The sequence below is a fragment of the Triticum aestivum genome, chromosome 7B (assembly GCF_018294505.1).
Source record: "Triticum aestivum cultivar Chinese Spring chromosome 7B, IWGSC CS RefSeq v2.1, whole genome shotgun sequence".
In the NCBI taxonomy this organism is placed as follows: domain Eukaryota; kingdom Viridiplantae; phylum Streptophyta; class Magnoliopsida; order Poales; family Poaceae; genus Triticum; species Triticum aestivum.
The window spans coordinates 76,554,474-76,568,424 of record NC_057813.1 but is presented as its reverse complement, the minus strand read 5'-3'; the positions used below and the strand labels follow the sequence as shown (position 1 = coordinate 76,568,424).

Genomic DNA, 13,951 nt, shown 5'->3' with positions numbered 1-13,951 from the left:
ATTGCCTCTAGGACATATTTCCAACATATCGGTACACTTGACGATATCATAAGATCCGAAAAAATAATCATCAACAACAATAGCTAGTCTTAGAAGCAAGACTAGGAACCTATTATTTACTACTCCCTAATATGAGTTTCACACGTCAAAAACATGATCAACAACAACATTTGAGTATTTATCATTTCACACGTGCATATGAGTTTTCCACTAAATTACATATTCCAGAATCATAGCAGTTATAGCATGAAATATAAACTCTTAATTATGAAAATGGAAATACAATAATACAACATTATTTCCTCTAGGGCATATTTCAACAAAAAATGTATTTCTTTCTTTTTTCTTTGAAGAGAGGCACAAATTTGCTTCTAGGAAACACTACTAGGGAAAAGCCTATACACAGAATCTTACCAGCAGTGCTCCTCAAAATACCACGCTACTGCTATTTAGCAGCAGCGCGTGTTATCAAAACGCGCTGCTGACATGAAAATAGCAGTAGCGCGTCCACCACAAACCGCGCTACTGCTATAATTGCCATGACCTCGCCCCCCCCCCCCCGCTAGTTATAGCAGTAGCGCACTACACTGAACAGCGCTACTGCTATAGAAGTTAGCAGCAGCGCGCTTCTAGGAAAACCGCTACTGCTAAGATCAGCCCACAAGTTTAGTCCCAGCTCGCTCCGTGAACAGGGTGTTTACCACCTTAAATATGTTATTTCTGAAACTACCACAACCAGTTGGTCTTCACTGAACTCTATGTGTAAAATTTTTGGCCGCAATATGAGTCCTCTCCGGTTCCTACCGGAGAGGACTCATATTGACAATTCAGATTGTACACAAAAAGATCATTATATTGATGGCCAATGTATTTTTGCATGGACGTACTTTTTGTATAGTTACACTTAGCAGTAGCGGTTTATACGCAAAGCGCTACTGCTATTCAGATTAGCTGTGGCGCGTTTTGGCAAACGCACTACAACTATCCCTACCTTATCCCCACGCGCAGGACCGTCCCACACTCACACTCTCACTCTCGCCCGCGTAACCGTCGTCGTGCGTCTCCGCCGCCGCCTTCATCCGTCTACCGCCGAGGTACTCCCCTCCTTCCGTCCCTCCTCCCTCCTCCTCGCACATCCTCCCTCCGCCTGCGGCCACCCCTCCTTCCTCCGCCGCCGCCCTCCTCCCTCCGCCTGCGGCCGCCCCTCCTCCCTCCTTCGCCGGCAGCCCTCCTCCCACCGCCCTCGACCTCGCCTCCCCTAGCTACCTCTCCGTTGCCCCCACCCCCTGCCACTAGTTAGTACTAGATTTAGTAGTAGTAGATGTTAATTTAGGGTTCATAGCTAGTACTAGATGTTGCTTAGTTAGTACTAGATTTTTAGTAGTAGTAGATGTTAATTACTAGTTAACTAGGGCAGTATGATTAATAGTAGTTGTAGTTGAACTACTTTAGTTGTAGTTGAACTAGTTTAGTAAGTAAATTAATAAACTAGTTGAACTAGTTGAATTAATAGAACTAATGTATTTTTAGTAAGATAATTAATATAACTAGTTGAACTACTTTATTTTTAGAAATAAATAGTTTTTTTCTATTTATAGTAAGTTTATATTTAGTAAGAACTAGTTGAATTAATAAAACTAGTTGAACATGTCATATTTGTTGTTATTTTTTAGTTTAAGCAATTATTCGGGATGTATTAGTGATAACTTATATGGTTTCAGGTGACCACCGTTGTCCCCGTCACCGACCCCCTCCGACATCCCCGCCGTCGTCCCAGTCATCGACCCCCTCCGACATCGAGTTGAGACCAGCCAAATATCCTTGTATATCTTGTGTTGTTGCTCAAACAGGATATGTGGTTGCCCAAGTGGCCGTTCATGTTCAGTTTACATCTCCGAGTGACCTATGTTTTGCTGGAGTGTTGATTAATTTCTGTTCCGACAAATTTCAGGCGCTCGATATGTCCTTTTTCAGCAAAGGTCATGCCGGAATTTTTCGTGAATTCTGGCATGACTTGTGCTAGAATATGTACAAGTTTAATCTTTGAATTATGAACATAGGAAATGTCGTACTCGGACGACGACAGTCTCCCGGGGGAGTGTAGCTGGTGCCACGACGATCAAGGTATGTGCGACAGGTTCGTTCAGCTGGACGAAGATCGGTGCTTCAGCATTAAGCTTGAGGAGACCTTCGATTGTGAAACGGTACGCAACAACGACAAGTGTTTTTTTCGTAATTAAGCATGACTTCAACTATTTCAACGTCTAATTTTCATATTTTACAATTCGACTAGCTTATCCCATGCCATGCAAGACGCTATGTCTTGGAGAGGATGGGTTTAAAGACCATGAAAATTTCGAAACAAAGAAAATACACCTAAGGACCCATCATGATATGGATTTTCAAGTAAATCTGTGCAATGCTCAGAGCGTAACCCATTTTGGTTGCCAAAATTGGGAAGCACTTTGCAAAATGTATGGTTTTTATGAGGGTATGATTGTCACCATGGATCTTGGTGATCCTGACATCGAGCAAGACAATATGGACATTTGGGTCCTTGTTAATACGCTTCCGATTGTACCGCTATGTGAGTTTCTCAAACATAGTTATTAACTAATTTATATTGTTTATTTCAAAATAGTTGATAGCTTATTTTCATTGACAGCTTATTTTGATTCTTCAAAGACTGTGCGGAAGATGGTAGATAAAACCCACTACACCGATGGCATCGAATTAACGTATAAGGAGAAAAATCATCTGATCGCATTTTGTACTCTTCTTGAGAATTACAATAACTATTATCGAACTCCTCTAAATTATGGTGAATACGTGCCACTAGTGCATGTGTTGAACCACGGTAACTTCTCTGGAGATACCCTGATAAGATTTTTTACTATTAAGACATCCGTGCATCTTTTGCATACTTCTAAAACTAGTACATCATTGCTAACTACGAAGTTATTATTATGTTTTTCAACAGAAACTCCGGATGGATTGTGTGCCTCATCTGATGTCTCTGCATGGTCGCCTCTCAGTTCTGAACATACTGCCAGGTAAATCTACGGAGCTCACCTGTGCATATCGGATTTCTAAAACCCGTGAACACATGTTCATCAAAGAATTGAAAAAATGTATGGACATTCGCAAGGAGGTTCTTGGAAGTAACATTCAGCGAAAGGCAAGAATTGGAGACAGGCTAATCTCCATTCTCCATAATGGAGAGTCAGGGGCTATCTTGTTTTTTGCTATTTTACCTTAGAAAATGAAGTAGGTCTTAATCAAATGTAATAGGTCCTATGAGGTACAATATGTTTATTATGTGGTAATGTGTTAGAGTTGATAATGGGAATTCTTGTGGTTACGACTAGTGACCAATTTGCTATGTGATGTCATTGATGAAAACGATGATCTTGAGGAGGTGTTATATGACAATGATGTATTATGATGATAAGTTGTTAATGATATGATGATGATGATGATATTATTATATCATTGGGTGAAAGAACCGTGGATTAGTTTCAAGTGGATGGACATCCACTTGAAACTAGTCCATGATTCTTTCACCTCGTGATGTAATAACTCATTATGATGTAAAAACAATCTCTAAATTCCTGTTGTATGAAAACTTGTGTAAAGGTGTATGAATACAACATGAAATAAAATACTAAACAATAGTAATAGCGCGGGAAAGGAGAAGCGCTACTACTAATTACCAGTAGCGCTGTTCTGAAGAAGCGCTACTACTAAGTCAATTTAGCAGTAGCGTGGATCCAGGCGCGCTATTGCTAAGCATTAGCTGTAGCGCCTTATCAGTAGCGCTCCTGCCTGCGCTACTGATAGGCCTAAAACCCGCGCTGTTGCTAGGCTTTTTCCTAATAGTGAAAGTAAACAGTGTATTTTTGCTTCCAGGAGAGGCAGATATTTGCCTCCCGTGGAGGGACAAGTTTGCTTCCATAAGAGGCACAACTATGCCAGAACCATGCTTCCAATTCAATTCCGTCTGATTTTTCTTTGTTTTATCATGAAAAAGGCCATCAAAATCTATTAACATGGCAATTAGTCTCAAAGATCTTGACGCGATAAATCCAACAGTGAAAACGGTTCAAAATTTGGACACACGGTTTAAGAGATAAAAATGTTTTGAATAAACGAATCAACGAAAAAAGGAAAAACACCCATGTTGCGACCTTGAAAGATGGAGTGATCTTTACAAGAAGTACTTTTTTTGTGAGAAAAGCAAGAAGTATTCCTTGGATAGTGATTTTGGTATTTCGGGCTTCTTTTGTGGTGTGGGCCTTAAAACACTCGGGACGACGTTCTTTCGTCCGTCGTTGTTGTCGTTTGTTGGTTGGTGTGAAGCAGGCCCAAGATGCCGGGTGGCCAGCCCATCCGAGTCCGTCCACCAAGAAGAGCTACAAAAGGCAGCGGCCCTCGGGTGCCACAATAAAGACGAGGCCCCGGATCGATCGAGGAAGCAAGCAACTGCACTCAAACCCTAGCCGACGTCCCCTCCTCCTCCTCCGGATTCTTGCGGCGTGCGATGTGCCGGTGCCATGGCGCTGCGCTCTCCCTCCAGCACTTCGCGGCGGAATCTGGGACCCCGTTATTCGTCGCCGGCGGACTCTCTGCCTCCCACCTCTCAGGTACCTAATTCCGCTCTCGTTCGTTCGATCCACCTACTATGCCTGCAATTCGCTGCCCGACTGCCTTGTTCTGACTTTTATCGCCAAATTAACCCCATCAAACGGGTTTTATGCTAGTAACAAATCAAATTATATGATGCGCCTTAGCCTTTTCCCCAGACAATAACAAAGATATTGGTTTGATGCAATTTCCTAATTCAGACCCTTGTTAGGAGAGGGTTTCTGTAATTTGACCCAATAATGGTGAATATTGCCACTGAAATGTGCACAATAAGTGCCGGATTCAAGTGGAGGCCTATCTTACAATAACAAAGATATTGTTTTGATGCAATTTCCTAGTTCAGCCCCTTGTTAGGAGAGGGCTTCTGTAATTTGACCCAATAATGGTGAATATTGCCACTGAAATGTGCACAATAAGTGCCGGATTCAAGTGGAGGCCTATCTTAGATTTTTGTGCTAAATTTGTTACTTTTGCTTGCTTGAAAAAGTGGTGATAATTACTCAGTGGTTGGGTTTGGCCCCTGGCTCAGGGTGGACACGGTCCGAGCCGGTCCGGTCCCTGTCCGAGCTGGCGTTTGGACCGGCCGCCGGCGGTCCGGTCCGGACCGGACCGAGCAACGTCGCGGACCTGTTTTCAGGGACCGGACCGGCAATGGCCGAGCTCGGGCCGGACCGAGAGGACCGTGAGGACCGGCCAAGACATGGACAGAGCGCGCTCTGGAGCTCCGGCGACGGCTCATCAGAGAGATATCTTGCTAGAGGAAGCGCAGCTCATCGAAAAGATGTTTGGGAGCTTGAGAAGCATCAGAGAAAGCTACGTGACCAAGAAGAACACCGTAGGGAGCTCATCGGCGACGAATCTGACACGACGGCCGGTGGACAGAGATGAAAGGAACGATGGCTGATGCGGCTACGTAGGACCTCCCTCGTCGATTTTTTGGAGGGAGATGATAGATCTCACGACGGAGGAACTCCTAGACATGATGGTTCGTCGCCGGAAGGCTGGTGGCCATGGTGTTATGCGGCGGTGCTCTGCTTGTGCGTTGGACGGCGGCGGCCGCGGCACAGGTGCGTGGCCCTGTCACGCCTTGGCCGCCACGCACTCGCCAAGCCCCCGCCAAGCCCCAGCCATGCCCCCAGCCACGCCCCCGCCCCGCTCTGGCCATGGCCCCGCCATGCCGCCGTCTGCTTCTTCGGTCCGCTCGGTCGGCCCGAGCTTTAACCGGACCGGACCGGCTGATTTTCGGTCTTGGTTTGAGGGACCGGACCGGCCGATTTTTTTGTCGGGCCAGGACCGAGCCAGCCCGGACCGAGCGGGCCACGAGCCGGTCCAAAAGACCGCTCGTGCCGTCCACCCTGACCCCTGGCCCTGCTCGCACATTGACTACACAGTGGATATGATGAACCCCTTCTATATGCACATAAATCTAAGATGAAAAAATTGGTACTTTTGCACTGTAGTTTGAAAATTTTGGTGCTTTTGCAGAGTAGAGTAGTTTTTACTGAAGCAATCTGTAGTGGTTGGGCTTGGCCCCTGGCCCCGCTAGCACATTGACTACACTGCTGATATGATGAAACATTGATTCCATGATATATGGGCATTTGATTTACTTGGAACGAAGAAGAGTATACCATCCTTATGTTTTATGTTCGCTTAGTGACTTTTTGTGGATTTTCTACTGTACTGTTGTTAAATCATTTCCAAAACCCACTAGTAACATAAATTTGGTAGCTGTAGACATATACTAGTGATCAATCTTTTGAAAGTTTGATAGTATGGATTCTAGAAGGACTATTTGCAGCCAGGCATGCTCTGTCGTTAGCATCTACTAACACTCAGGACTAGCTGCTTTAACTCATGTATCACTATCTCATAATTATCTAATTAATCTTACCAGGGTGGATCCAGCAATGGAGCCAGAGCTGATGTTGCTAGGAAGACAAAGGAGGAGACTGATCATTTGTTGGCAAAATTAGAAAAGGAGGGAGTGGAGATAGATGGCAAGATAACTAGTATTATTGGTGATGGGATAGGTAGAATCCAAGCTGATGCTGCGAGGTACTTAATTCTGAGGCACTACAACTTATTTGATTTGTTATAATCAAATGAAACGATCCTAGCATTAATGCATCATGCACATCCTTTTTATAGGGAGCACATGAATGAACCAAAATGGAAGAGGATTAGACGGCTGCTCGCTATTGCATCTGCTGCTGTTGGTTTCGTCGTGGGTGTGAAATATGAAATGAATAGGTACCAAAAGGAATTTGCCAAGAGTAGACGACCGATCTTTGGCAGCTTAAAAACTAGGCTGCATCCTCCCTGCATTTCCCATAAGCCGCCTCTCTTATTAATTGGGGCTTCTAAACTAGTTATGGGATAATTAATTTAGAAGTCTCGACAAATTTAGTGGACGGTTTATTCATTAATCTCGAGAGAGGCAGCTTATTTTTAAGCGGCCCAAAACAACTGGTCCAAAGCTTGTGGGTGCACTCTGTTTATGGTATGTAAAACCAAGTAGACAATCTTAGGAAACTACTGTTGGCTAATTACTGTGGTTTTTGGCATGTATACTGTAACTCTTATTTGGTAACACCATGTTGTGTGGAGCAAGTGCTCTATTAAGTGCCCCTAGTTAGCTAATGTTTGGTAATTGAAGAAGGTGTGTGTGATGATTATCTGTGGACCGATGGTGATAATTTATGAATATGACAATCAGATGGTGGTTTAAGATTTGTGGCTTCACTTGCATAATTTGTTTATATTGGAATCATACATTGTCACTGTGTTGTTCGTATATTGGAATCGTTAATTATACTGGCTTTGCCCCATGGGCTCTTCCGGTCTTCATTTGTCACTCTTTTTTGTAAATGTTATTTTATTGGGCGCTGATAGGCGCCGGCGCGCCGGCCCAAAGTTTCGGCCGGTCGCGCCCCAGCCGCCCGATACGCGCGTCCCATACCGCATGATTCACCCTCGCGCGCGTCTTTTTTCTTTGCGTCACTATCTCTGAAGCATGTGTTGCTCGTCGCCCCTCCCCCCGCCCCCTCCCTGGCCTCCGGCTTGAAGCTCCGTGGCGGCGCTCGTCGCCCCTCCCCTCCCCCCCTCCCCGGCCTCCGGCTTGAAGCTCCGTGGCGGCGCTCGTCACCCCTCCCCTCGCCCCCTCCCTGGCCTCCGGCTTGAAGCTCCGTGGCGCCGCTCACCGGCTCACTGTCGGCTTCGCAGGTGCAGCTTGCCGGGGCGCTGATCAGCTGGATGGTTGCATCAAAAACGAAAGATAAGGGAGGTTCCAGCTCTGCTTGAGCCGCTTCCAGCAAAATCAAATGTTGATTGAAGCAAAAAACACAAATACAACAAGAAATCACCATAGACACAAAAAAAGGGCAAAAATCACCATCGAGACAAAAATATAGCAAAAATCACCTTGAGCATCGCCGTCGCCGTCCAGCACTATCTCACCTCCGCAGGGCCAGTCCTAAGATTTTGGGGGCCCGGGGCGAAACGACAAACTGAGGCCCCTAAATTTGAACATCAAAATGGTTTTTTTACTTTGAAAAGCTTCTCCTGGCATAAACTTTGTGCAAGTTTTAAGTTTTTTTTTTGCTTGCACAACATTATTTGCAAAATATGTAGCAGGAATCACTAACGTTTTCTATAAGAAAATTGTTTGGAAACTACCCTCCATTGATCTGTGAATCCATCTTCATTTGCTTACAACATTATCCTCTTGTTTTCTTACTTTATTATGGTCCTAATTAATCCAATAAAATTAACCACCAACCCTACAGTAAGATTTATGTATATGGCATACTATGTTTTCACATCTCGTTGATGACTTCTCAAAAATAAATTGCAAGTAATTTCACATCGCATGAACACACAATCACTATCTTTCATTAGGCAATTTAATTGTTCCAAAAGGTTGAAATCAAAAATCTATGAAACTTTGCTTGTCTTGAGAGTTTTATATACCTGGATGCAGCACATGTACATGTAGTAGAGTTCCCCTACGACCATACTGAGCCATCAAGCCATCTACTGATCCACAAGATCACATGCTCTCTCGTCAGACTCCGAGGACTGAATGTGATGCACAAGGCCACCAATCCTTTCACCATGTCCATGCGATGTCCAAGCTATCATCACGCCCCAGCTGTGGGCAACCACGAACACCTACTTCTGACCGGGGTAGTTGATGAGCGCGACGAGATCGTCCAAGAACTACGGTGTGGTGTGCTGTTCCGCCCGGCCGGAGGGCGAATTGGAGGCACCGTAGCGACAACACGATACCTGACTGCAGCCGGCGGCATCTTGGAACGCAGCAGCAGCCGATGGATAATTAGGGAGATCATACAATTAATCATCGCGGTCACAGGCGGAGATCTCGGTTTGATGTTTTATATTCGCTGATCAATGGAGATCGCGGGATCAACAACTGTCGTTGCCCAAGTCTAGTAACGAACATAGAGCACGTCCGGAGCCCCTCTGTGTTGGGGGCACGGGGCGGCCGCGCCCCCCCCCCCCCCCCCCCCCGCGGCTGGGCCTGCACCTCCGGGTTGAAGCAAACCTCATGGCCGGTTCCAGCAAAATCGATTGCTGGTTCCAGCAAAAAAATCAAGGACGGGTCTACGTAGCGGCCGGCTGCTCGCTGGCCTGCGCGAGCGGCCGGCCTAAAATAGAAATTTTTTGTTCCCTAATTTTTATAACCTGAATTACTATTTAGGGATTGCCAACGTCCGCTATGTAGACATGCATGTGTGTAACTTTTGTCCGCTAGCGCATGTCTCTTTTGACATTTAATGCATTCACATATGTCATATCAGTTGGGAAAAACAGATCACACGTGCATTTGTTTCGATTTTCAAATTTTGAAAAAGCCATATCTTCCAAACCGCGCGTCGGAATTCAGATCTGTTTTCACCGTTAGATTCTTCGCAGTGAGATCTTTAAAACAAGATCCATCATGGATATATTTCAAGGAAATTTTTTTGATGCCAACTTTGATGCTATATGGTGCAACTTCAGTACTGCATTGTGCAACTTTAGTACTACATGGTGCAACTTTTTTCAAAACCGGTTTTTGAGATGCATGATCTAACTTCATATGAGGTTGCAACCTAGCAACCATGACAACTTGATGTGCAACTAGTCGATTGCAACAACCAATTATCTAGTATTTGATGTGCAACCATTGTCCCTACTCGTGGATGTGTAGTTTTTTGTAGTTGACACACCCTGCCCCATCTCCCCTACCAGCGATATGTGCAATTTAGTCTGTTGTTAGAGCCAACTGTCTATTACTCGATGTGCAACTCCTTCCCCTCCCTACTTGTGGATATGCATTTTCAGTTGGCGGGGGCAAAAAAGGAGTTGCACAAAGTCTGCTAGGCAGTTCGACGGAGCAACATATGAAGTTGCACATCTCACGGGCAGGGACAGTTGGATGGTGAAAATTTCACATTCACGAGGGGTAGTGAAAAGTCATATATTCATGAGGGTAGTGAAAAGTTGCATATAAACATGGCGCTAAATTAAGTTGCACGTTGTACTAGAGGGGTGGTTTGGACCGGGTGCTAGTAGAAAAAATACACATCCATAGGGTATGAGGAAAAGTTGCACATCACTTGTAAAATAGTTGGCCGTGGCAGTATCTGAAGTTGCACATCCACTGCTAGACCGTTGGCCGATGCAGCAAACAATGAAACACAACCACGGGGAGGGGCTAAGTTGCACATCAACCACGGGGAACAGCTAGCTAGCTGGAACTCCGGGGCCGGGCGTGACTTTGTGGCCAGGCATGTGCGACTATGCCGACGAGAGTGTGCAACTCCGCGGCCGGGCGTGAGCACCTCCCACGACAGTTCATGTGCGACTATGTGTACAAGATCGTGCAACTCTGTGGCCATGCATGTGCGACTATGCCGACGAGAGTGTGCAACTTCGCGGCCGGGCGTGAGCACCTCCCGCGGCAATTCATGTGCGACTATGTGGAGAAGACTGTGCAACTCTATGGCCGTGCATGTGCGACTATGCCGACGAGAGTGTGCAACTCCACGGCTGGGCGTGAGCACCTCCCACGACAATTCATGTGCGAGTACGCGGACGAGATTGTGCAACTCTGTGGCCATGCATGTGCGACTATGCCGACAAGAGTGTGCAATTCCGCGGCCATGCGTGAGCACCTCCCACAACCATTCTTGTGCGACTATGCGGACAAGATTGTGCAACTCTTTGATCATGCATGTGCGACTGTGCCGACGAGAGTGTGCAACTCCACGGCCATGCGCGAGCACCTCCCGCATCAATTCATGTGCGACTATGGGGACGAGATTGTGCGACTATACCAATGAGAGTGTGCAACTCCGCGGCCGGACGTGAGCACCTCCCACGACAATTCATGTGCGACTATGCAGACGAGATTGTGCAACTCTGTGGCCATTCATGTGCGACTATACCAATGAGAGTGTGCAACTCCGTGCCGGACGTGAGCACCTCCCACGGTAATTCATGTGCGACTCTGTAGACGAGATTGTGCAACTCTGTGGCCATGCATGTGCGAGTGTGCCGACGAGAGTGTGCAACTCCATGGCCATGCGTGAGCACCACCTGCAGTAATTCATGTGCGACTATGCGTACAAGACTGTGCAACTCTGGCCGTTCATGTGCGACTATGCCGACGAGAGTGTGCAACTCCACGGCCGGGTGTGAGAACCTTCCACAGCAATTCCTGTGCGACCATGCGGACGAGATTGTGCGACTTTGTGGCCATGCATGTGTGACTATGCTGACGAGAGTGTGCAACTCCGCGGGCTTGCGTGAGCATCTCCCGCCGCCATGCGCGTGCGATTATGCGGACAAGGGTGTGCAACCCTGCGGACACACATGTGGGACTATGCCGATGAGAATTTGCAACTCCAAGGGCGTGTGTGAGCATCTCCTGCACCCGTGTATGTGCGATTATGCCGATGAGAGTGTGCAACTCCGTGACCACGCATGTACAACCATGCCGATGAGAGTGTGCAACTCTGCGGCCGCGTGTGTGCGATTATGTCCACGAGAATGTGCAACTCTACGGTCGCGTGTGTGCTACTATAATATAAGACTTTTTTGACACTATACTAATGTCAAAAATCATGGATGGAGGAAGTACCATCTACCAATGAGCCAAAATGAGTACTCACCCAACCAGAGTAACTGCAGAAACATTTTCGCGCTGCTTTGATCCAATACCGAGCCACTGGGATCACAGGTTACAAGACCTAAGCTAGCTATGCAACAAAACTCTCCGATGGATGAATACATCATTTTGTTTGTCCTTGAAGTGTACCACTGATTACATCCACTATTATGCTTGCTCCTAAACTCCACGGACAAGAGTGAACACAGCCAACTGACGAGCTCAAACAGCCAACTCCAGCCAGACGGATGAACATGCAGCAGCATCCGGCCACAGAGTACGCTGCCTCGCCGTCCTCCAAACCCAGCCCGACAAATCCGGCCGCTGCGCCCTTCTCCTCAACAACGAAGCCACCCACGGTCGCCTATACTTCCCGCTCCTCAAATCTGCCCCATGCTCCCTTCTTCCCGTTCACAACGATGCATGCACACCGCCGCGTCCTCCACCCCCAGCCATGACAGATCCGTCCGCCGTGCCCTTCTCCTGCACTCCCAGCCATCTGGATCAACGGATCCGGAGGGAGGCGTCCTCCTACTTGCAGGTCCCCTCCCACGAACTCCGGCGGCTGCTTCAATCGTATTGCTAAAAAATGGGAGGAAACGGCATTGTTGCTGCTTCGGCTCCACACCACTTTGATGTGGTAGTCCGCGATGCCGGGGAAGGAGGGGCCGCAGCAGGCCGTAGCACCACCACCAGGATTAGCACGGCGACCTCCCCCGATGCAGCCGCCTCCTCCCTCTCCTCGACCTCCTGCCATGAATCTCCACCGAGCAGACAGATCCGAGCGGATGCTGCAGCGGCTACCCACTGAGTTGGTCGGCGGCGTCGCGGGTGGGGAGGAGGGTGGTGCTCATGGCGGGGTCTGACGGTGGAGGACGCCAGATGTCGAGGAGTAGCTGCGCCTATAGATGGGATCGGCGAGGGGAGGCTGGAGACCGAGCTCGGGAGGCTAGATAGTGCGCCCCGACCAGGTGGCACCTGGCCACGCGCGCGACAAGACGAGCGAGATCGAGCGGCCAGGAGCCGGCCGCTCGATCTGGCCAAATAGTGCGCGTGCACTTTCAAGATTTTAGGAAAAATCAAGGCAGCAAAAACTTATTGCAGCCACCGGCGTCGCCGCCCAGCACCATCCGTTGGATGAAGCAAAATATCTGGCCGATTCCAGCAAAATCGATTGCTGGTTCCAGCAAAAATATTGATGCAGCAAAAAATCTCGCCGCCACCGGCGTAGACGCCCAGCACCATCTGTCGAAGGAAGCAAAATCGCTGACCGGTTTCAGCAAAAACAAGTGCTGGTTCCAGCAAAAAAATCAATGCAGCCAAAAAAAAAAATCCCTGACCCGGTTCCAGCTCGTCTATGTGGTTCAAACTTCTGTGCAGATGCTTCTAGCAAATCTTGAACATGGTTGCAGCTGTACCGTCGGCCGGTTCTAGCTAATCTTGAGCATGATGCCCTGCTCGTCTTGGAGCTTGAACCATGTCGGGAAGGCCGTCACGCACGAGGGCGTCGTCGCCGGCGAAAGCGTCGCAACTGTTGGTCTCGTCCAACCTCTGCTGCCCCGAGGGTCGCCGTAGCAGAAAAGCATCTGAGCAGCAGCAAAAAAAAGTGGTGGCGCACGAGGTGGAGCCAAAATCACGATTTGCGGCAAACGCCTGGCGGCCATGTTGCTTCCGGCCGGTAGGAAGAAGAGAGCCGCTCGCTGGCTTTCGCGAGGAGAGTGTGTTCTGGGAGATGGAATTGGGGGAAAACGATGGGGTTGAGGCCTTGAGGGGATAAGGTTCCTGTGTGTCGGTGGTCTGGGCCCCGCATAGGATGACATGGCTCTACTGGCGGTGATGGATCTACGCGAATCCTACGACGCGCGAGCGACCGGCGTGTCGCTTCGGCCGGTCCGCCGAGCGGAAACGTTTCCCTATTTTATTTGTCAGCTGAGCGTCCAAAGAAGCAATTCGGATGCCCAGCCTGTCGTCCAAGCATTTTGTCTTTATCTTTACCTACTAATAAATCACCGATCGCTTTTGGTCGTACGTCGCTGCCTTTTTTGCAAAAAAGTCCCTCGGTTTATCAGAAATTAACCCGCAGTCCCTTTGTAATTTGATCTGGGAAAACGCTTCGTTTTTGAAAAAAAA

General features: G+C 47.8%; 1 protein-coding gene across 1 annotated transcript; it reads left to right on the top strand.

The window, feature by feature from the left end:
- Window positions 1-4,451: 4,451 nt before the first annotated feature.
- On the top strand, window positions 4,452-7,379 carry LOC123157600 (uncharacterized). Its single transcript, XM_044575868.1, has 3 exons — window positions 4,452-4,643; window positions 6,542-6,702; window positions 6,796-7,379. Exons 1-3 carry the CDS (start codon window positions 4,554-4,556, stop codon window positions 7,025-7,027), a joined length of 483 nt encoding a protein of 160 aa, XP_044431803.1. The 5' UTR covers window positions 4,452-4,553; the 3' UTR covers window positions 7,028-7,379.
- Window positions 7,380-13,951: the final 6,572 nt, after the last annotated feature.

Excerpts from the sequence above, each read along its gene's own strand:
- LOC123157600 (XM_044575868.1), top strand. The coding sequence starts at position 4,554 with ATGGCGCTGCGCTCTCCCTCCAGCACTTCGCGGCGGAATCTGGGACCC. Across the intron at positions 4,644-6,541 it reads CTCTGCCTCCCACCTCTCAG|GGTGGATCCAGCAATGGAGC; the intron begins GTACCTAATTCC and ends TAATCTTACCAG. Across the intron at positions 6,703-6,795 it reads ATCCAAGCTGATGCTGCGAG|GGAGCACATGAATGAACCAA; the intron begins GTACTTAATTCT and ends TCCTTTTTATAG.